This window comes from Jaculus jaculus, chromosome 6, assembly GCF_020740685.1.
Source record: "Jaculus jaculus isolate mJacJac1 chromosome 6, mJacJac1.mat.Y.cur, whole genome shotgun sequence".
Classification (NCBI taxonomy): Eukaryota; Metazoa; Chordata; class Mammalia; order Rodentia; family Dipodidae; genus Jaculus; species Jaculus jaculus.
In genome coordinates, this window is record NC_059107.1 from 90,244,779 (window position 1) to 90,268,516 (window position 23,738).

The window sequence follows — 23,738 nt, forward strand, 5'->3', positions numbered from 1 at the left end:
CACATTTTTTCAGAATGTTTTTTGAGGAATGGGAAAATGCCCCTGTCCTTTGACAAATATTTACACAACAGGATGCCAAAGCAGTGAGCTACTGCCCAACAGCAGGCAACTACCAACTGGAGAGGCAGAAGGGAACACTGCCAGGAACACACGGGAGTAGGATCTACACTAGAGAAAGGGCCTATACATGTGATGCCTAGGCAGCTGCAAAGAAACTGCACTCACCATAAGGCAGAGCTCTAAGGTGAGAGGAGGCTAGGTCAGAAGAAAGAAACCGTTCTGCCTGCAGCTCTGATGACTGTGCAATAAACCCAGGGGGAACAGAGGGTTCAGGCTGTGCTAATCCTCTGCTCAATGTTAACTGGTGTACAGTTACTTTAAGTAATGGAAATGAAACAAAAAAATGAAAATGACACTATTAGAATGGTATATATATATTTATAAAGGATGTCTTTTTTACTATTTTATTATTTATTTATTTGATAGAGAAAGAGGGAGAAAGAGAGAACGAATGGGTACACCAGGACCTCCAGCTACTGCAAATGAATTCCAGATGTGTGCACCCCCTTGTGCATCTGGCTAACGTGGGTCCTGGGAAATCAACCCTGGTCCTTTGGCTGTGCCAGCAAACGCCTTAACCACTAAGCCATCCCTCCAGCCCAGAATGGTATATTTTTTAAATCTACATTTTCACATTGCTAAAGGATACATCTAGGTCTATGGATTCAGATTCTAATCCAAGAAGATCTGCCCAGTCAGCATGAATCTCTAAGCAAACTACATTCTCTAGTGGGAGAAAATTATCCAAAAAGAACTAATAAGATTTCTCTGAAATTTTATCTAGCCTACCAAGTTAGTTATTTTACTTATTTATTTTTTTTGAGGCTAACCCCTTTACCCTTTAAATGTAAGAAGTTAATAGACATATGACCTGCCAGTCACTGAAAGCCTAACCTTCCACAGGGGCTAACAGATTACACAGTTTAGCAGGCAATAAGGACTAAAGGAAAAGTAAAAGCAATCAGGTAGAGATAAGACAGTCTGGCATATGAAAGTCATGTAGATATATTCCTCTCTCAGGTTCCTGTCAGAGTTATTAACACTGGAATAATTACCTATGAAGATAAAAATAGGATGATACAAACATTTTACATATGACAATCTTATTTTTCAGAAGAATAAAAGTTCTACAAACTAAAACAATTCACTGAATTTAAAGATTCCAAGTCCCCCCCCTCATCTTGAGAGGATGAACTATATTAAGTTGAAGACTAACACAGGTGAATAAGAACAGAAAACTAGGGACTGGATATGACAGTATCTGTTTCCTTTGAGAACCTCTTTCCCATTGCTTTTGTCCTGCCTGCCTCCAGACAAAATTTCTCTTAGTTAATTAGCTGGAGGGCATGAGCTGGGCTCTCTTTCATTTTCTCTACATCCTAATATGAGTTTGGTGGCCTCAATGCTCCCTCCCATTAGCTGGGGATATGTATCCTGAAAATGGTGGCAAAGTTTAGATCCAAGTCTTTCTTTTTGTGTCTTTAGCTACTACTCTGTTCAAATGAGGAAAACTGTCAGAGTTCAATCAAGACATAATCACACTCAAAAAAAGCTACGAAAAGAATATTGTATGTCACCCCACAGAGGAAGGCTGAGGACAAAGGAAAAAGAAATGAGAGAAGAGATCACAGTGTTCAAGATGAAAGAGCAATGATGGTCAGAAGACTTGCTTCTATTATCTGAAGAGAAAGGTCCCTCTCCTCCCCTCACTGACAAAAACCCTTTTACTGTACCCAATGCTCTTAGCTCCAGTAGATCTTAGATTCCTCTTTGCAATGGGATCTACAAGCAGATTGGTCCTGTGTCTTGCAGTCTGCTTTGTCACTGTACTACTGCCAATGTTTGTTAGTTCACGTGTCATCCTTTCTGGAGCACACATATGCCAGCTGCCTCTGTGGCTGCTGGTGCCTATGGAGCTGCCTTTCTGCTGTCTTCACAGTGCTGGTCATGAGCGTCTGCTTGTCTACACACTCCTGTTTGGGTGTGGGTGTTGTTTATAGTGTCTTTGTTGCTTTTTGATTTTATGTGAAGAGCTGCCAGGCTAAAGATGGTAAAAATGTTTCTCTTTAAAGGAAAAGCTGACAATGTTTTCAAACTGTGAATTCAATCCCCCCCCCCCACTTTGTCCAGTATACCAGAGAACCTTGATTTCTTGGGCATACAGAAATAAAATAGTCCTTAGCAAAGTCTTAATCTTTAACCCTTTCATGTTTACATTGTACCCTATAATTTAGCTTAGGAAAATAATGTTGAGAAAGTCCTGAGCATGGCAGCACTCTCAAACAGACACCAAGGCCAAATGGCAGCATTTGACTATTATGGTTCAGAAGGTCACTCACTCAAGATCTGGCCCAAAATTATAGAAATAAGACAGCTTTCCTCATTGGACATAGTTTCCCCCACACACATGCAAATTTTCAAGATCAAATTATTAGAATTACTGCTGAAGTTGGTCTGTTTTGAGGTAGGGTTTCACTCTAGCCTAGGCTGACCTGGGGCTCACTCTGTAGCCTAGGCTAGCCTTAAACTCATTATGATTATAAGCATGAGCTACCACATCCAGATGAATTATTGCTAAAGTTAAAACAAAAAAAGACAGGCAGTCAACACTTACTTGTATGGAGGTATTTATACAGAAAAATTTCTATTTTCTACATGATCCTCCAGAAGTCTCTGGTTTATCAAAAGCAGCTCTATGACATAAATTATACCAAAGTAGGAGTATTCACACTGAGTCATGTTAGAAACACCAGAATTTCATTGTTCATTTTACTTCAGTCATAAGAATATAAAGCATATGACAGATTCAGCATATTCACTTAACTAACATCTCATTTTACATAGTTTATTTCCTTCTGATGCAAGATATTTTTTATTCCCTATAGAAAACCTATTCCTGGACTGGAGAGATGGCTCAGCAGCTAAGATGCTTGCCTGCAAAGCCTAAAGACCTGGGGTTGATTCCCCAGTGTCCATGTAAAGCCAGATGCACAAGGTGGCACATGCATCTGGAGCTCGTTTGCTGTGGCTAGAGGCCCTGGCATGCCCATTCTCTTTATCTGTCTCTCTCTCTCAAATAAATAATTTTTCTTTTAAAAGAAAACCTAAGCCGGGCATGGTGGTACATGCTTTAATCCCAGCACTTGGGAAGCAGAGATAGGAGGATTGTTGTGAGTTTGAGGCCACCCTGAGACTACATAGTGAATTCCAGGTCAGCCTGAGCTAGGGTGAGTCGTGAGACCCTACCTCTTAAAAACAAACAATTGCCAGTACTAGTTTTGTCTACTATTTTATGCTGTTTTTCTCCTAGTGAGCATCACTCAGATTTAACTTTTCCCTAGAAAAAATGACCAATGTATAACAACTACTAATTTCTTTCTGTGTTCTTTCTTTCTCCCTCCCCCATCTCTTTCTTCCTTTTTCTCTTTTCCCTCCCTCCTTCTCTTCCTTTTTGACTTTCCTTCCCTTTTCCCTCCTTCCTTTGCTTCCTTTGTTTTTTCAGCCCGGATTCCTCAATAGCCTAGAGCTCATCAATTAGGCTACAATGGCTAACCAGCAAGTCCCCAGGGTTCACTTGTCTCCACTTCCTCAGTGCTTGGAAAGCAAGCACAACCACCATGCCCAACATTTTACATGAGCTCTAGGAATAGAACATAGGACTTCATGCTTGCAAGACAACTACTTTATCCCCTGAGCAATCTCCTCAGCCTCATTGTTTCTAGTGGTTGGTTTTCTCCCTCGTTATAGCTTTGTTTACTTCCTCTTTATATACTTATATTTAGTTTTTAAATTAACGTGCAATAATTATATACTGTCTAGTATTTTTTTTAAAAAATTTTTATTTATTTATTTGAGAGCGACAGACACAGAGAGAAAGACAGATAGAGGAAGAGAGAGAATGGGCACGCCAGGGCTTCCAGCCTCTGCAAACGAACTCCAGACGCGTGCGCCCCCTTGTGCATCTGGCTAACGTGGGACCTGGGGACCGAGCCTCGAACCGGGGTCCTTAGGCTTTACAGGCAAGCACTTAACCGCTAAGCCATCTCTCCAGCCCGTCTCGTATTTTTATAAGCAGGCATCTTTAACTTCTGAGCCATCCTCCAGCTCTCTACCCAGTTTATTTATTTAAGAGAGGAGAGAGAGAGAATGGGCATGCCAGAGCTTCCTGCCACTTCACTGCAAACAAACTCCAGATGCATGCAGTGCTTTAAGCATCTGGCTTTAAGTGGTTACTGGGGAATTGAACCTGGGTTGTTAAGCTTTGCAAGCCTTTAACCACTGATCTATGTCTCCAGCCCTACCCAGTAATTTTTGATTAGCTAGCTACTAAACATTGTAAATTTCATGTTGGGTTTTGCCGTTTCTGGTATTTGCTGTATACCTTTAAAACCTGTTTGGCTTTTTAAAGGTGATGTGGTTAAGAAACCTGGATTAGTTTTTAAGCTTTTAAATAATGTTATTTATTTATTTATTAGAGAGAGAGAAAATGGATGTGCCAGGTCCTCCGGCCACTGCAAATGAACTCCAGATTCATGCCCACCTTGTGTATCTGGCTTACGTGGATCCTGGAGAATCGAACCTGGGTCCTTTGGCTTTGCAGGCTAAGCCATCTCTCCAGTCCCTTGGATATTACTTTAAGTTTTGTTAAGTGAGTCCAGATTAGCTTTGACCCTGTTCCTATGGCAATTTTCTTCAAAAGATTCTACTCAGATAGCCTCTGACTCACAGTTTTTCCACTCTAACTAGTTGGAGGATGAATAACTCTTGAAACCTGTGTAAGCCCTGAGATTATTCTGATTCCTTCTTTTTGGCCATTCTTTCCCTAGCAGCTTCTAGTAGGTTCTTTTCACAAACGTACATATCAGTATTCAGCAGATGACTTGAGGGTAGCTCCTCGGCAATGGCTTTGCTAGCCCTTTTCTGGTGATGCACTCACAAGAAAGCAGCAAGCAGGCAAAACTACAGAGTACATATCCCAAATATAGGGTGTTCACTTTGGCAGCACATATACTAAAATTGGGATGATATAGAGATCAGCATGGCTCCTGTGCAAGGATGATATATCCCATATACAGGAATTCTGTATGTTATAAGTCACCTTGTTTTGTACAGAATATATCCTATGAGACTGATAGGATATACAAAAAGAAGATAAATCCTTTTAAACAAAAGTATTCGCCAAAGGAGGAATTAAAAAGAAACAACTTGCCAAAGACTAAGTATTCTCAGTTGAGAGAAAAAAGAAACACATACTTTTAAAATCAAAACTGAAATTAAAGTATATCTAATGCTTCATCAGAATTTTTGCTTCTCAGACTATACAGTATATTAGTTTAAACATGGTACTTCTGGCTAGGTATGGTGGCTTACGCTTTTAGTATCAGTGGCTCAGGAAGCTGAGGTAGGAGGATCACCATGAGTTCGAGGCAGCTTAGTCTATAGAGTGAATTCCAAGTCAGACTAGGGCTACAGTGAGACCCTACCTTAAAAAAAAAAAAAGTAAAACCAAAAAACAATAGCGCTTCTAAGCCAGGTGGCTCACATATATAGCTCCAGCGTGTGGGAGGCTAAGGTAGGACTGCTGAGAGTTTAGAGGCAGCATGGACTACATAGTCATTTCCAAGTCAGCCTGGGCTAGACTGAGACATCATCTCAATTTTTAAAAATGGTGCTCCTTGGGCTGGAGAGATAGCTTAGTAGTTAAAACACTTGCCTGGAAAGCCAAAAGACTTAAATTTGATTCCCCAGGACCCATGTAAACCAGATGTACAAGGTGGTGCATCCATCTGGAGTTTGCATTGGCTCTGGCGAGCCCAATCTCTCTCTCTCTCAAATAAATAAATAAAATTTAAAAAAGAGTTGCTTATGATATTAAAAAATGGTGCTTCTTAAACTAGTCCCCCTTCTCATCAAGGACATATGAATTGACACTTGTTTCCAAGGTTAACACTGTGAACTCGAAAGAAAAGTCACAGGTAGATGTGGTAGGAATAAAGTGGACAAGAAAGACTCTTTCCTTCTCTTCATCTACTGTAAGTTACGGATTTCCATTTGCTTCACTTAGTCCAGCCTCGCATGGGCCCAGGGGATGGAAAATGCCCTGATGAATGCTGCCTCTGTAAGGGATCTCTGAGGTAACTGCCCCAGTAAAACCAAGAACTCAGCTCTAACCCTACTCACTGCTGCCCCCTAGAAGGAGATGCATCATTTACAACAAACATGCTATGTGCAGTCCCTTTAGAACACCTGACTTTTTTCTCACACAGTGGCAGGCAAAGAACACAAAATGACCACAGATCAAAAGCAACATAGCAGAGGATACTTCTGATTGCTCTTGACTTTTATTTCCTCTTTGATGTGATGAGCTCCCTCCCCATTATTTAACCCATTGTTCCAATATCTAACAAGCCAAAAGAAGCAGTAGAACTTTCCCACAGACACATTATCAAACCATGGATTCTTCACCATTTAATCAGAGAATACTACTCAGGGAGTGGTGAACTGAAACTGTTATCTTGTAAAAATAATCCATGACTGAGACAATAGGGCTAGTCCAGCTGGTTCCAAAGGAAACCAGTATCTTGGGCATAATATATGGTTGCTAAGTTCCATACACCTGATCTTATGACAGATCCATTTATAAGACTCTGAAGCAGTATAATATTGTAAATAAGCCCTTATGCTTGGGTTGAATCTTGGCTTTACTTACTAGCTATATTATCTTGTAAATTTCTTAATCTTTTTACACTCTGTGTGTAGAATGGAAATGATAAAAGTTCTGTATCTACTTCCAAGGGTATTATAACTTATATGATTATAGTACATAAACAGGTAGAATAGTGTCTAACATGAGATCAATGCACAACAGATGTCCCAATATTACTGTTTAAATAGTTTTCAGCATGTAGTAACAGGATATGGATATCTAGCGCTTATTACACTGGATGTCTAAAAAATCTTCCAGCATTATATCCAGAAGACCTGCCCCTTATAAGCCTAAGAAAGGATGTATCTGGAGCTGGGCATGGTGGTGCACACCTTTAATCCCAGCACTCAGGAGGCAGAGGTAGGAGGATCATTGTGAGTCTGAGGTCAACCTGACACTACATATTGAATTCCAGGTCAGCTTGGGCTAGAGCAAGACCTTCCCCGCAAATGGGAAAGACATGCCAATGCAGATACAGGAATCCTTTAGAACACCAAACAGATAAAAGCTGGAAAGGACCTCTCCTCGCCATATTATAATTAAACTACCAAGCATACAAACCAAATAAAATATATGCTGAAATTAGTTAGGTAGAAAAATCAAGTCACATACAAAGGCAAGCCCATCAAGATCGCAGCAGATTACTCAACAGAAACTTTAAAAGCCAGAAGGGCTTGGAGTGATGTATTCCAAGGTCTGAAAGATAACAACTGTCAACCAAGGTTACTTTATCCTACAAAGCAATCCATTCAGATAGATGGAGAAATAAGGACATTCCACAACAAAAGCAGGCTAAAGGAATATTTGAAGACAAAACCAGCTCTACAGAAAATACCTGAAAGGATCCTCCATGCTGAAGAGAAAGAAAAGCACACATAAAAGGAACCTGGAAAAAACAAACCATACTCATATACTAATTAATACAAGAAAGCAAAGGTAAAACCAGAAGAGCCACAAAACAAGAAAAATGGTAAAAATAAATACACACCTTTCAATAATAATAACTCTTCATATCAACGGCCTCAATGCCCCAACCAAAATACATAGCTTTGCAGACTGGGTTAAAAAGCAGGATCCTTCAATTTGTTGCCTCTAAGAAACTCACCTTTCTACAAAGGATGGACACTATCTTAGGGTGAAAGGTTACAAAATGGTGTTTCAAGCAAATGGGCCTAGAAAACAAGCAAGGGTTGCTATCCTAGTATCTGACAAGGTTAGTTCAGAAAGATAAGGAAGGTCATTTTATATTGATTAAAGGCACACTCCAACAGGAGAACATTACAATCCTAAACATATATGCTCTTAACATGGGGTTAGAACTAGCGTCACAGATAACACCAAACACAGCTGTAGTGGGTGACTTCCACATCTCACTCTCATTAATTGACAGGTTATTCCATGACAAAATAAACAGAGGCATCTGGATTAAATGAGGTCACAGAACAAATGGACCTAACTGATATCTGCAGGACATTTCATCCAAATGCTGCACGATACACAGTTCTTTCCAGCAGCACATAGAACATTCTCTAAAATAGATCATATATTAGGGCACAAAGCAAATCTTAACAAATACAGGAAAACTGAAATAATTCCTTGCCTTCTATCTGACCACAATGGAATCAAACTATAAATCAATAGCAAGAAAAGCTATAGAGCCGGGTGTGGTGGTGCACGCCTTTAATCCCAGCACTTAGGAGGCAGAGGTAGGAGGATCACTGTGAGTTCAAGGCCACCCTGAGACTACATAGTGAATTCCAGGTCAGCCAGGACTAGTGTGAGACCCTACCTCAAATAACCAAAACCAAAACCAAAAAAAAAGAAAAGAAAAGCTATAGAGCAAACACACAATCACGGAAAGTAAACAGTACACTACTAAATGATGAATGGGTCAATGAAGAAATCAAGAAGGAAATCAAAAAATTCGTAGAATCAAATGACAATGAGAAAACAACATATCAAAACCTTTGGGACACAGAAGGCATTTAAGTGCCTGTATTAGATTTCAAGTAATATCAAGCATTACCGTCACCTGAAAGTCTTGGAGAAAGAAGAACAAGGCAAACTGAAAATCAGTAGATGGGAAGAAATAATAAAGACTAGGGCAGAAATTAATGAAATAGAAACCAAAAAAAAAAAAAAAAAAAAAATCCAAAGTTCAATGAAACAAAGAGTTGGTTCTTGGAAAGGATAAACAAGATTGATAAACCCTTAGCAAATCTGACCAAAAGAAAGAGAAGACACAAAAATTAATAAAATGAGAGATGAAAAAGGCAACATCACAACAGATAGCAGAGAAATTCAAAAAATCATAGGGACATATTATAAAAACATATTCCACTAAATTTGATAATCTGAAAGAAATGGATGATTTCCTTGATTTATATGACCTACCTAAATTAAATCAAGATGAGATTAATCACTTAATGAGTGACCTATAACAAGTATGGAGATCTAAACAGTTATCAAAAATCTCCCAACTAAAAAAGTTCCAGGCTCAATTGGATTCACTGGTGAATTTTACCAGACCTTCAGAGAAGAACTAATGCCATTGCTTCTTAAGTTTTTTCCATAAAATACAAAAAGAAGGAATCCTACCAAACTCCTACGAAGCCAGCATCATCCTGATACCAAAACCAGGAAAAGATAGAACACAAAAAGAAAATTACAGACCAATCTCCCTCATGAACATAGATGAAAAATTCTCAACAAGTGCTGGGTGTGGTGGTGCACGCCTTTAATCCCAGTACTCAGGAGGCAGAGGTAGGAGGCCACCCTGAGACTACAGAGTGAATTTCAGGTCAGCCTGAGCTACAGTGAGACTCTACCTTGAAAAAAAAAAATTCTCAACAAAATATTGTCAAACAGAATACAAGAATATATCAGAAAGATTATTCACCTTTACCAAATAGGTTTTATCCCAGAGATGCAGGGATGGTTCAACATACGCAAATCGATAAATGTAATATATTACATAAAAAAAAGCATTCAACAAAATCCAACATTCCTTCATGATAAAAGTCCTGCAGAGTTGGGAACAGAAGGAACATATCTCAACATAATGAAGGCTATTTATGACAAGCCTACATCAAATATAATGCTAAATGGAGAAAAACTGGAAGCTTTTCAACTAGCATCAGGAACAAGATAAGAACGGTGCTTTTTGGGGGCTGAGGAAATGGCTTAGCAGTTAAGGCATTTGCCTGCGAAGCCTAAGAATCCTGGTTTGATTTCCCAGGACCCACATAAATAAGATGCACAAGGGGGCACAGGCGTATGAGTTCGTTTGCAGTGGCTGGAGGCCCTGGTATGCCCATTCTTTCTTTCTATCTGCCTCTCTCTCTCTCTCTCTCTCTCAAATAAATAAATAAATTAAATACATGAAAAATAAATTAATTAGGGACTGGAAAGATGGCTTAGCTATTAAGGCATTTGCCTGCAAAGCCAAAGGCCCCAGGTTCCATTCCCCAGTTGAGATCAGGGGAAGAGATTGAGTAAAGAAAAGGTGGAAGGAGGGCTAATCAAAATCTAAGAGGATATAAATAAATCATATGGAAACCTACTTTTTTGGACAATGGAACACTCAGGAGCCATAGATAGTTGCTAGAAAAATTTCAGTGCCAGGGATGGGATACCTTCCAGTGAGTTGTTGGCCAGGGAGGTCCCTGACGCCCCCAAAACACAATAGGCCATTGCCAAGGCCCTTGGTTTTGCACCAGGAATAGATGGTAAGACCCTACTGCTGAAGACTCCACATACTTGGGCTGTAAGGCCACTGAGAAATCCTGTTGGAACTGAGCTGAAAACCTCCTCCATGTAGACTAGCTGACAAAGCTATGAAAAAAAAAAATTAATTAAAAAAAAAAAAAAAGCAAAGCTACACTGCATACAGTTCAATGGGAGAAAGAGAAATCACCAGTGAAGATACTCAACAGTGGACACAGCAAGCCTTATATTTGGCCAGCCAGGCCAAATGAGCCAACAGGTACAATAGTGGCCCACCTGTTATGGGGGAAACCAACTGCCTTCTAATTTGACTGGAGGCCTGCTCCATGGGAGAGAATATATCCCTGATACTGAAAACCCACAACACGGGTAAGTCATGAGTCCTAGGGGTGTAACATCTGCTGCTGTCTGGCTAAATGTATATACTATGCTCACCAAACTGCCCAGGAAGCATTTTTCTCAATGTTCATACCCATATATTAATGCTACTCTCACTTTTGATTAGAGAAGCTTCTCTTTTCAGATGGCAGTGACCTTGGGATGATTCAGAAGGCATCATGATGCTAAGAAGTGACAGAGGAGTGCTCAGCACTGAAATACCTCAATCACACCTTCCATGGCTCAGGGTCCATTGCAGAAGAGGAGGCGGAAAGAAGGTATGAGTCAAAGGAAGGGTAGAACTCCTTACAATGTGCTCTTCCAGACACAAATGGCCTGGATATCCATGACCTCAGAGTATCTGACACTACCTATACAATACCATCATAATAGGAGGAACAGATTGTGACATCAAAATAAAAGAGAAACTGATTGAGAGGGGGAGGAGATAATATGATCTAGAGTGGAGTTTCAAAGGGGAAAGTTGGGGGAGGGAGGGAATTACCATAGGATATTGTTTACAATTATGGAAGTTGTCAATAAAGAAAGATAAACTTAGAGATCATCAATCTTTCACGTACATAAAAGCATCTGAGATGTTGGTTAAACATGTGTATCTATGAAAAAAAAACAAAAAAATCAAAACAACAAAAAAGCCAGTGTCACCCTTGCTCTGTCTGCCTCTTTCTCAGTCTGTCTCACAGATAAATAAACAAACAAACAAAAAAAATTCTTTTTAAGTAAGTCTGGCTGGGCATAGTGGACACAACATTATAATCCTGCACTTGAGAGACAGAGGTAGGAGGATCGCTGTGAGTTCAAGGATAACCTAAGACTACATAGTGAATTCCAGGTCAGCCTGGGCTAGAGTGAGACCCTACTTCAAAAAACCAAAAAAAGAAAAATAAAAGTGTATCTATATCACATTCATCATACTTAAGACAATAAAGAAGCCTGTAGAGATGATTCTGATGTGCGTTACTTGAGAGCTACATTTTGAGAAACAATGAATGCCTTCAGTTAGTTTGTACTTAATATTTATTTACTATTGCATATAAAAATAAACACAAGATTACCTCATCATTGAGCCAATTTAGATGGTTAAGAGTTTGCATATCTTTGCGTGTAATAGTCAAGCGAAATGCTTCACTGAGAATTTCATCTTGGTTCCCATTACGAAATACATTCTTTATTTCTTTCTCCATTTCCTAGGAAACAAAGTGTCAGAGATCATACACACATGGCTTTTGACAAATGAGATTCTCATCAGTCCCTAGACTATATTTATTATCAATTTATTGTAAATTGGTTCACTTCTATCTAGCATTTGGTTTCTGTTCCTTCCCAGCAATCTTGGTGATCACTTCCTTTCATCCCATCTATTCCTCCTTCCTACATCAGAGCACAACATCAAGATGCTCATTTCATGTTAATCTTTTATGTCTAAAATAACCTTTTGCTATCAACTCATTTCATGTTAATTCCTGAAGTCAAAAATAACCTTTTGCTATCAAATTTCCCAAGCCTATGAAAATGCCTCCTAGTGTTTCCTGTATCTGGTTCAAATGACCTTCTGAGAAATAGAAGTTTGCACAAAAGCACTAATAGAGTAAAGGTAATATCTTACAGGTGCTCTTTAGCTGGGCATAGTGGTGCATGTCTTTAATACCAGCATTTTGGGTTTTTGTTTTGTTTTGTTTCCTATCTCTGCCTTCTGAGTGTGTGATATTACACCTAATCCCAGCATTTAGGAAGCAGAGGTAGGAGGATTGCTGTTTGAGGCCAGCCTAGGACTACATTGGGAATTCCAGGTCAACCTGGGATAGACACCATACCTTGAAAAACAAAACAAATAAAAATTAAGTAATAAATGTAAAAGTATAACTATACAGTAACATTAAATACCAAGTATTTGACTGCTTGATGTTTGAAATTGCCCAAAGAATTCTTTCTAAACATACTGCTACTATGGAAATTTTTAGCATGCACTTTACCTCTGTAATTTCAGGAAATTCATCTTCACTAGCAGTTAATTTATGACCTTTTTTTTCTGCTTCTTGAACAACTGTGACAGGAATCTCCTTTTCTAGAGGCACACGAAGATGCAGTTCTACTGACTCGAGCACTGAGGGTTCCTGTAATCTCTGGAAACACAACTTCAGAGTGTGAGACAGAAATCTACTGTCTGTCTTAGTAAACTGAGTAGTTCTGTCTAAATGGATCATGAAAATATGTCACTTACCATATTGCTATGCTACTGTACAATCTTACAATTATAAAACCAATGATCCAAATCCAGGTATTTTTTCCAAAGGGTTGTGCTATTTATACCAATGTAGTTTTTACCTGGTTTTGGAGCTGTAATGCCAATGCTTTCTGTTCTTCGATCTGTCGCAATCTTTCTCGTGCTCGAGAATCATAAACACTAGTTCTAGAAAATGACGTGACACAAATACAGATCACCAGCTTAGCAAACACACATGTCCCTACAAGATGTCAAAAAGCCTTAATTAACTTATGTCTCACTACATTTACATTTTAAGACACGTAGTCAGGGCTAGAGAGATGGCTCAGCAGTTAAGGCACTTGCCTGCAAAGCCTAAGGACCCAAGTTTGGTTCCCCAATACACATGTAAAGCCAGATGCACAAGATGGCATATGTATCTGTAGTTCATTTGCAGTGGCTAGAGGCCCTGGAGCACCTTCTCATTCCCTCTCAAATAATAAATAAATACTAAAATAAAAAGACACACAGTAAAACAACATAGGGTTGTGTATAAATTATCCTGCCATGTTTACTGAAATGATTAATATAATTAATAATTAGTTCAATGCTTAATGTGAACATCTGAGCTTTGTGATCATTTGTAAATTTCTTAAGACAGTGGTAAAAATGAATATTCATTCTAGAAATCCAAAACTGCAATTGAACTCCAGAGGAGAAAATAATCTATCAACTTTTTTGGGGGGAGGGAGCTGGAGAGATGACTTAGCAGTTAAAGGGCTTGCCTAAGGATCTAGGTTTGGTGCCCCAGTAGCCACATAAGCCAGATGCACAAGGAGGTGCATGCATCTGGAGTTTGTTTGCAGTGGCTGGAGGCCCTGGTGTACCCATTCTCTCCCTCTTTGTATCTGCCTCTTTTTCTCTCTCAAATAAATAAATGTATTATTTTTATCAAATAAAAAAATTAAGATAATTATCCAGTTGTTTAATTTTTTTTTTCCTATTTGAAAATGAAGTGACCAAGAAAGAAAAATAATACCAAAACAAGTAACTTACAGTTCTTTGATCCATAGCTCTGCCTGGAAAAAAGTAGGACTACAGATGGAAAAAGAAAAATGAGCAAAAGGCTTATGAGAGAATTCAAATATTTTCACCAACAAAAGCAATCATCTAAATTACTTTGCAATTATGGAACAAAAGGTATGTGACACAAAATTATAACAGAACAAAAGAAAACAAATGAGTCATCTATGTATGTGCTATTATAAAGACCTCTTTAAAAAATCCACAGGGAAATGAAGTCTGGCATAGCTCTCTACATGCATGAAAGAACAGTATGTGTAAGATCACATTTCTTCTCAAGAAAATATATTAAGCTAGAAAATTACTATTCTTAAATTGTTTAGGCTGACAGATTTATTTATGATTTAACCAAATCTTTGGATTCTTGAACTTCTCAGTCTAAGTCAAAATGAATCTTGAAGCCAGGCGTGGTGGTGCACGCCTTTAATCCCAGCACTTGGGAGGCAGAGGTAGTAGGAGGATCGCCGTGAGTTCGAGGCCACCCTGAGACTACATAGTGAATTCCAGGTCAGCCTGAGCCAGAGTGAGACCCTACCTCGAAAAACCAAAACAGAATCTAATCAAATGATAGTACATACTGAAAATCCCTGTCTGCAAAATATTCTATATCAAACTAATGAGTAAAAGTACAGAAAAAAGAAACATAGCTCCATTCCAAAGACGAGACTATTCTATTCAAAATGGCTCTTGCGGACAACCCTAGTGTGCAATGGTGAGCAGAGTCAGAGGCACATTAATTACCCCAGCAGCTTCTCACTTTTCTCAACTTCTTGATCCCATCACCCAAAAGGAAAACAAACATCAACCACAACAACAAAAAACTGCCAGGCACGGTGGTACATGCCTTTAATCCCAGCACGTGAGAGGCAGAGGTTCATAGTGAGTTTGAGGCCACCTTGAGACTCCATAGTGAATTCCAGGTCAGCCTGTGCTAGAGTGAAACCCTATCTTGAAAAACAAAAACAAAAACAAAACCCTAAAGAAGCAGAGTGTGGTGGTGCACACCTTTAATCCCAGCATTTGGGAGGCAGAGGTAGGAGGATCTCCTTGAGTTTAAGGACATCCTGAGACTATAGGGAGGCAGAGGTAGGAGGATCTCCTTGAGTTTAAGGACATCCTGAGACTATAGGGAGGCCTGAGCTAGAGTGAGACCCTCCTACTTTGAAAAACCAAAACAAATAAACAAACCCTAAAGGGTATATCACAGAAACAGATGGCGGAATGAATACTTTTCCAAAGAAAAAAATTATATAGAGAGAGCAGTGAATAAAGCATAAAATTAGAAGCTAAGAGACCTGGATCTAAGGGAGCAGTCTCAATTTAGTATTAAGATTTTGAGCAAGTCACGTCACCTCTATGAGCCCTGGTTTCAAGATGTGGAAAATATGTGATTAGAATTACTTTTCATTCTTAAGTTTCTACAATGTCTTCTAGTAAGGGCAAGAATAAGAGGTCCTGAACCTAATTTCTGAGACTCAATTCTGAGAATTCCCAATCATCCTTAGGCTGCTGACAATGAAAATGCTATTGAATTGTCTTCTCGGTCATTAAAAGTTAATGAGGGCCCATCACCCCTGGTACAATAAATACCTCATATTACAACCAACATACTAGGAGGTTATTTAGTGTGTCATACCAAAATCAAATGAACATGAAAAGATATTTACTATATGATATAAAGATGTAAAGCCGGGCATGCTGGTACACACCTTTATTCCCAGCACTTGGGAGGGAGAAGACGGATAGCCTGAGTTTGAGGCCAGCCTGAGAGTACACAGAGAATTTCAGGTCAGCCTGGGTTAAAATGAGACCCTACCTTGAAAAACCAACCAATCAATAAAATAATATAAAAATAGATAAAGATGTAAGAAGAAACAGACAGCATGTCACAGTAATGGATCATGATCAGATTTGTCTACATTCCTAATTAAGATAGAAATTTGATGAGAATATTTTATCTATTGGTAAACTTCTTAATCCTCTGCAAGTAGAATAGTGCTCAGCACATACAAAGCCCACATAGCATTTGCTGATTAAATGAGTAATATGGGGGCAAGTACTTCTCTTCAAGGCACTGATGTGTTTGTTGTTTCAGGAAGGTCAATTGTAGGAAAAATGGCTTTTCCAAAATTAAGCATTATTTTTCATATAATTGAGAAATGTAGTCATAGCTACAAAGCATATTCTGAACATAGAATTTTTTTTGCATGCATGTATGTGTGGGTACATGTGTGTTTGTGTAGGGAGATCACAGGTTGACTTCAGGTGTTCTCCACTTCATTTACTGAGGCAGAGTATCTCAGTTAAATCTAGAGCTCACCAATTCAGCTAATCTAACTAGCCAGATTGCTCCAAGGATCTGGTCTCCACCTCCTGAGCACTGGGATTACAACAGGCAGCTAAGACCTTCATTTACATGGGCGCTGGGGTAAGAATTCCAGTCCTCACACTTATACAGCAAATGCTTTATCCACTTAGCCATTTTCCCAGCTCAGTATGTTTTTAATGATCTACATTCAAAACTCTGCTCTCTGTTATTATCTAATACTCAATACAACATTTAACATGGAATTATTACTTTTTCTGTACAGAAAAGAAAGTGAGGTTTGCCAGGAGGTAATTTATCTTAGAACAGTCAGTATTAGAAATTTTGTCTAATTCCAAAGACTATGCTAAGCAAACTATTCACTGTACATGTACAAAGGGAAAAATGAGTACATGAACTACTCAAAAGAGCATCTCCAGTTTTCTAGGAAGTTCATTTATTTAGCAAAGAATTATTTACTAAGTACCTATCACATGAGCATAAGTTGATAAGTGCAAAGATATTAGTAACAAAGTACAGGAAGGGTTAAATGACTAATGTTATCTGGGGAAATCAGAGAAACCCACCAAGACAAATAACATCTGGATCAGAATTTGAAAAGCAGAGTACATTAGACAGAGAAAGGGAATTCTGGGCAGAAGGATGAATATACAAAATGCAGAAGTATAAAATGGCATGCCATATTCTAAGAAATAAAGATAAGTCTTCATTGTAAGAACTTAACTGAGCATCAGTGGCAAGAAATTAAGACTAGAAAGCCAATCAACCATGTTTTGGAAGAGCAGGCTCTAACTCCCACCAATAGCATTACTCAGGCATCCTTGCCCAGGAGCCCATTTCTCCTTCTATCTCATTTTTCAAATAATTACTACAAGAAATCCTCCATGAATGAAAAGTAGACAGTACAGAACCAATGAGAAATGATCCACTCAGGAAGATCTCGAGATCTTGCCTCTATGAAAGAACATCTACTTTTGTGTACCTTTTGTGACTTCTACATGTTATTCTCTGTCTTATTTTATTTTTTGAGGTAGGATCCCGCTCTAGGCCTCAAAATCACAGTGAACCTCCTACTTTTGCCTCCCAAGTGCTGGGATTAAAGGAGTACACCATCGCAAATGGCGCTATTTCCCTTTTAAAAATATTTATTTGGAGAGAGAGAAATAGAGAGAAGAGAGAAAGAGAGAGAGAATGGGTATGTCAGGGCCTCCTGCTACCGCAAAAATAAAAAAAGCAAAAACAAAAACAAAAACAAAAACAAAAACAAACAAACAAAAAAAGACATATAAGCCACTTTGTATATCTGGATTTATGTGGATATGGGGAATCAAACCTAGGCAGTTAGGCTTTAAAGCAAGAGCCTTTAACTGCTGAGCCATCTCTCCAGCCCAGTATTCTTTTCTTTTTCTTTTTTTAATTTTTCTTTTAAGACAGTGTTTCATGTAGTCTAAGATCACCTCAAACTTTCTATATAGATGGAGATAATCCTCTTCTCTCAAACTTCCAAGTGCTGGGATTACAGGTATGTATCAGCATATCCAGTTTTCTGTGTTATTTTTCATACAACTCAATAATAGGGTATGCGGAGGGGAGAGAGGGAATTAAGATGGGATTTTTTTATAATCATGGAAAATGATAATAAAAATAAAAAAATAAAAAAATAATAAGGTATGAATACTGGCAATTTTGGGGAGAAGTTGGTCAAGATAGAATCTTCCTTTGGCTGAGACTGACTTAGAACTCATTATGTAGTCTCAGGCTGGCCTTGAACTCAAGGCAAACCTCCTATCTCTGCCTCTCAAGTGCTGGAATTAAAGGTGTACATCATGCGCAGCTAATGCTGGCATTTTATTAACAGGTACACTGAGGCTCAAAAGAGTAACTTCTTCAAGGCTATACCTATCAACAAGTCTAAATGTCGATTTGTCCTCATCATCCTTGCTATTCTCACTCTTGGATAATCTGTTTTTACAAATGGTGGCAAATAATAGAGATATTCAAGACCCAGCAGCATGACAAGGAAAGAAAGCTGACTGCCTCGTACTTGATGGTTAACTCTATCATATCTGCTTGGGTTCAATTTGAGTGCTGCTCTTACAGCTAGCCTAAGAACCTCCTACAGGGAGATGGTGGCAGACACCAAGGAGACTCAAAACTCATCAAAGCAGAAAATCAGAGGCTGCTGAATGCCCAACACTAAAGGAGAGACTTATAGCACATCCTCCAAGGCCCAGGGATCATTGCAGAAGAGGGGATGGAAAGAACACAAAAGTCACAGGTAAGAAAAGTATACTCTGAGGCTGACTGGAGAATTCATGACACCATAGTTATAATGAGAACCTCAGAGAGTCCTCAGTGGAATGGGGGTTGAGGAGAGGAAAAATATAACTGATGAGAATATGACCAATTTGCCATATGTTTATATTATAAAGTTCTCAATTAAAAAAAAAATTTCTTGCTGGGCGTGTTGGCACACACCTTTAATCCCAGATTCAGGAGGCAGAGGTGGGTAGGAGGATTGCCATGAGTTCAAGGCCACCCTGAGACTACATAGTGAATTCCAGGTCTGCCTGAGCTAGAGTGAGATCCTACCTCGAAAAAAAATTTTCTCTCCACATGCTTGGACTACAAGGTCACTGAGAAATCTTGCTGGAGCTGAGCTGAAAACCGCTGTGTAGAACAACTGAAAGACAGCTGGAAAAAGCCTTGCTGCATGCAGCACCACAGGACAGAGAGAATTCATCAGTGGAGATAAACAACAATGGACACTACAAGCCTTAAGATCGGTCAACCAGGTCAAATGAGCCAATGGGTGTAATAATATTGATATATCTGCTATGGGGCAAACCAACTATTCTCTGATTGGACTGGAGGCCTGCTCCATGGGAAGAAATACATTAGCTTGATACTGAAAACCTATGACAGGGGAGGTCATGAGCCCTAGGGGTGTAACGCCTACTGGTGTCTGGCTAAATACACATTATGCTCACCAAACTGAAATCTAGTAAGCACTTTTCTTAATGTTCACACCCATGTATGAATGTTACTCTCACTTTTGTTTAGAGAAGCTTCTCTTTTTAGATGGTGGTGACCACTGGGATGACTCAAAAGGCACCATAGTGCTGAGAAGAAGTGACAGATCCGTGCTCAACACTGAACTATCTCTATCACACCTTTCGAGGCTCAGGTTCCATTGCGGAAGAGGTGGCAGGAAGAATGTATGAACCAATGGAAGCATAGGACTCTTCCAGACACAAAATGGCCTGGATATCCATGCCTGGTACTACCTATACAAGACTAGTATAGCAGGAGGAAAAGATGATAACATCAAAATAAAAGAGACTGATTGAACGAGGGAGGGGATATGATGGAGAGTAGAGTTGTAAAGGGGAAAGTGAGGGAGGAGGAAAGTATCATCATTTATTGTCTGTAAGTATGGAAGTTGTCAATAATAAAAAAATCAAAATAAACAAAAACAACAGTCTTCCAAACTTGGTGGGATCAAACATCTGTTTTGCCCATAGATTCTGTGGACTAAGAAATTCAAACAGGGCCCAATGCAGAAAGCCTGTGTTTGTCCCACATGGGCCTTCACTGAAAAACGGAAGGATTGGTTCATCATGTGCCTGGTAGCTGATGCTAGTTGCTGGCTACGAATCTCAGCTTTTGCCAAGGCTGACTGAGGCTAAGTCCTGCAATTGGTTTGGGCTTTCTCCCCACCTGGTGTTTGGACTCCCAGGGCACATATCACAGGTGGAAGCTGGAAGCCACACAGTGTCATCAGTTTTATGAGAGAAGTGACAGAGAATTTGTGGACACATTTGCAAACCGTCATAATACCCAAGAGGAATTCTTTTTTGGTAAAATTCAAGGCACAGTATACAAACAAGCCTAAAACATTAACTAGTCAGAAGGGAAGATAGTGTAGATTCTTTTTTGTAGTATACTAACAAAGATGACATACAGCAGTATGGTGTGTGTGGGCTGGGGGATCAAGTCCAGGGCCTTGAAATTTTAAATGTACATTCTATTACAGGGCTTCTTCCCCACTCCTTCATTTGTTAGGACAGTATCTTTCTATTTAACCAAGACTGACCTCAAATTCATTATCCTCCTGCCTCTGTCACCCAGGAATGAGATTACAGACAGGTGTGTGCCACCATACCCAGCCAATCAACTTAAGTAATACCAATCAGTGATTTGTCATTTGTTCAGTTTTGCTAGTTTTCTCTTTTCTAGCCCTTAGAGTAAGGCACTCTACAAGAACCTTAACTAAGAATATCATCTATTTGCTATGTATCAGTGATACAGGCAAAACAAAATTAAAATAACACCTTTTAAATTTATAGAATATTAAAAAACAACAAAAAACTTCTTAGTTACATGAAACTTGGAGAAGCCAAGATCAGATATGACTCCAAAATATGTAAGAATCCAAATGTAAACTTTACACATCAAGAATTTTTTTTTTTTCACATCAAGAATTTTAGAGTAGAATGAATAGTGGTACTGCACAGTAATGGAACTGAGATGAGACAGAACACTGCTCCATAATCTTCTCAATGAAAAACTAATGTTATATCACCCTACAATTAATTTGCTAAGGCTATATGTAGTAATGACACAGCAGCCTAAGTAGTAAGTACTACATTATAGAAGAAAAACCATTTGATAACTCAAAGAGAAGTTCCATACAAAAGGTATGCTTGAGTTAAGACTTAAAAGAGATAAATGCTGACCCAATAAGTTGAGGGACAGAGGGTGTTAAAGACAAAAGAAACATTAAATGTGAAGGCAATAAATGCATATATTTATAAAGTAAAAACAGTCCAACATAGTAAAATATGTGAAAGAACCTCCTGTTTCACATGGCTTCTTCTTTTACTTGCATCATGTCTACTCAGTTGCCACTTAATCTAAGACTTGCCCCAACCAACCACCCTAGATAAATACTACCTCCCAATTCTAGTCTATGTATTACCCTATTGAACTACCATGGCTTGCTTTACTGGTCCCTTACTATTTCTCTGAAATAAAATGCAGCTCTTGAGAGCAGGAACTTTATTTTATTCACTGCTACTATTCCAATATCCATACCAGTACTAGCACACAGCAAGCTCTCAAAAAACATTGTTACAGGAAAGAAATATGAAACAGAAAGGAGTCCTTTTCATACTATACTAGGGAGTTCTGGCTTAATTCTATGTGTTAAAATTCACCCTTGGAGGAGTTGAATAAATGATCACTAAATTCTTTCAATAATTATATAGGAATTTGAGAATGATTACTCTAGTTGTAGCATAATAGATGGATCATTAGAGGTCATGGTACAGTGGAAGGCATAGTGAAGAATAAAACAAAAGCAAGAGGACAGAAGATGGAGTAGGAAGTCACTGAACTAATTAAAAAATGAAAGAGGTATGAATTTTATATTATGTGATATTATATTATATATGAAGTTAACTGTGGTTAAAGAAAGGGAGAAAACAATATGCTTAGACTGACCCTTTTCCTAAATTTACCTGGGAGTTGTAGTCTGAGAATCTTTCACTTTGAGTAAAATCACAGAGTCTGATCCTAAACAAAGAAACATAAGAGTATTTCATTATTTAAATTTCCACCCAATTATATTACCTACATGTTCCAGTTAAAAGTTCCTGAACTCGGTTATATGTGATTTCCTCAAAAATAACGTAAGTATAACACAAATGACAAATAGCATGAGGACAAAGATAAGATGAAAGAGAAAGAGAAGCAGATCAGAAAGTCATTGTGAAGTGTAAGTACATTGGCCCTTCAGCATCTATTCCAATGTGGTGCTTGCTGCCTGAGATTCCTCCTTCTGTTTCTAGGGAAAAAGAATATGTTCAGACTGCTCATAAAACCTTGCATTCATGCTGTCTCATGAAACTGAATTAGGTGAAAAGAAGGGGGAAAAGGGAAGAGAGAGAAGTAGCACGTACGGAGTCAAAAATACACAAATTTTATCATTCTATCCCCCCCCCCCCCCCCGCATGTTAAATACTCAAGGCAGGAATCATGTCCTTCTAAAGTAGTATAAATGGAACCTCATGAGGAGTACTTATTAGGGCTGGAGAGCTGTTAAGGCACTTGCCTGCAAAGCCTAAGGACCCAAGTTCAAATCCTCAGGACCAACATAAACCAGATGCACAAGATGGCATATGTGTCTGGAGTTTGTGTGCAGTGGCCAGAGGTCCTGGCTTGCCCATTCTCTCTCTTCCTATCTGCCTCTTTCTCTCTCTCAAATAAATAAAATAGTTTAAAAAGAGTATGTATTAAACAGCACAAGGAAATTAAATAGTAACTTAGTACATTTGCTCCAGTCTAGTTGTATCTCAGTAACTGACACATGTTTCTAAAGAGAGAAGGTTAGTTTTTCTTTTTTTAATGATAGCTCTCAGTATAACAGTTCATAAAATATAATATAAGCTTTCATGGGTATGTGTAGCCATATAATGATGCCAGCATTGTGATATCACAAAAAATTTTAATGCTCAAGTTAAGAGTATTCAGAAAGTAACGAATATATTTAAAAAATCAAATAAAGGAAGCTGAAGGGACAGGGTCAATCTGTCAAAAAATCTGTTTTATATTAATATCTGAATACATACTAAAATAATAAAGATAACTATCATAATCTAAACTAAAATTAATGCTTAAAGACTGGATATTTTGGTTAGCTAAAAGTTAGGAAGGGAATTCTTATTTCCAAAACCTGTTGACAATCATTTTAAAATGTATGAAGCTTCTAGCAAGGAACTTATCACATGATAAATGCTCATGCTTAAGGATTTGATCTTTCAAAATTCCTAGAACTTCAGAGAATTCACTCACACTGTGAACTAACAGAAACAAAGAGAATTTGTGAACATACTCTAGCTCTGGGTTCTGCTCAGGAAGCTAGTCATCTAAAAAGAGCAGAAAGCTGAGCATGGTGGTACATGTCTATAATCACAATTCTATGGAGGGTGAAGCAGAAGGATTTCCACGAGTTTGAGGTGAGACTGGGCTACATATTAAGTGCCAGGTATCCAGGGCTACGTAACAAGATTCTGTATCAAAAAATTTAAATAAAGAACAGGGCATGGCAGCACATGCCTTTAATCCCAGCACTTGGGAGGCAGAGATGATAGGAGGATGGCCATGAGATTGAGGCCATCCTGAGACTACATAATGAATTCCAGGCCAGCCTGGGCTAGAGTGAGACCCTATCT

The 23,738-nt window shown here is 38.7% G+C and overlaps 1 protein-coding gene and 1 non-coding gene across 5 annotated transcripts in view; one reads left to right on the forward strand and one right to left on the reverse strand.

Annotated features, from left to right (window-relative positions):
• The window catches only part of Senp1 (SUMO specific peptidase 1), a 90,171-nt gene that overhangs the window by 12,314 nt on the left and 54,119 nt on the right, over positions 1–23,738 (reverse strand). For all 4 annotated transcript variants that reach the window (XM_045152727.1, XM_045152728.1, XM_045152729.1 and 1 more), the window contains 5 exons: positions 22,026–22,080; positions 14,151–14,189; positions 13,217–13,301; positions 12,865–13,014; positions 11,947–12,078 (listed from right to left, as the gene is read on the reverse strand). In XM_045152727.1, coding sequence (XP_045008662.1) covers positions 11,947–12,078; positions 12,865–13,014; positions 13,217–13,301; positions 14,151–14,189; positions 22,026–22,080 — 461 coding nt within the window. The remainder of the gene's footprint in view (positions 1–11,946; positions 12,079–12,864; positions 13,015–13,216; positions 13,302–14,150; positions 14,190–22,025; positions 22,081–23,738) is intronic.
• Positions 5,047–5,150, forward strand: LOC123461887. Its single transcript, XR_006637942.1, has one exon. It is a non-coding gene; the product is annotated as a U6 spliceosomal RNA (small nuclear RNA).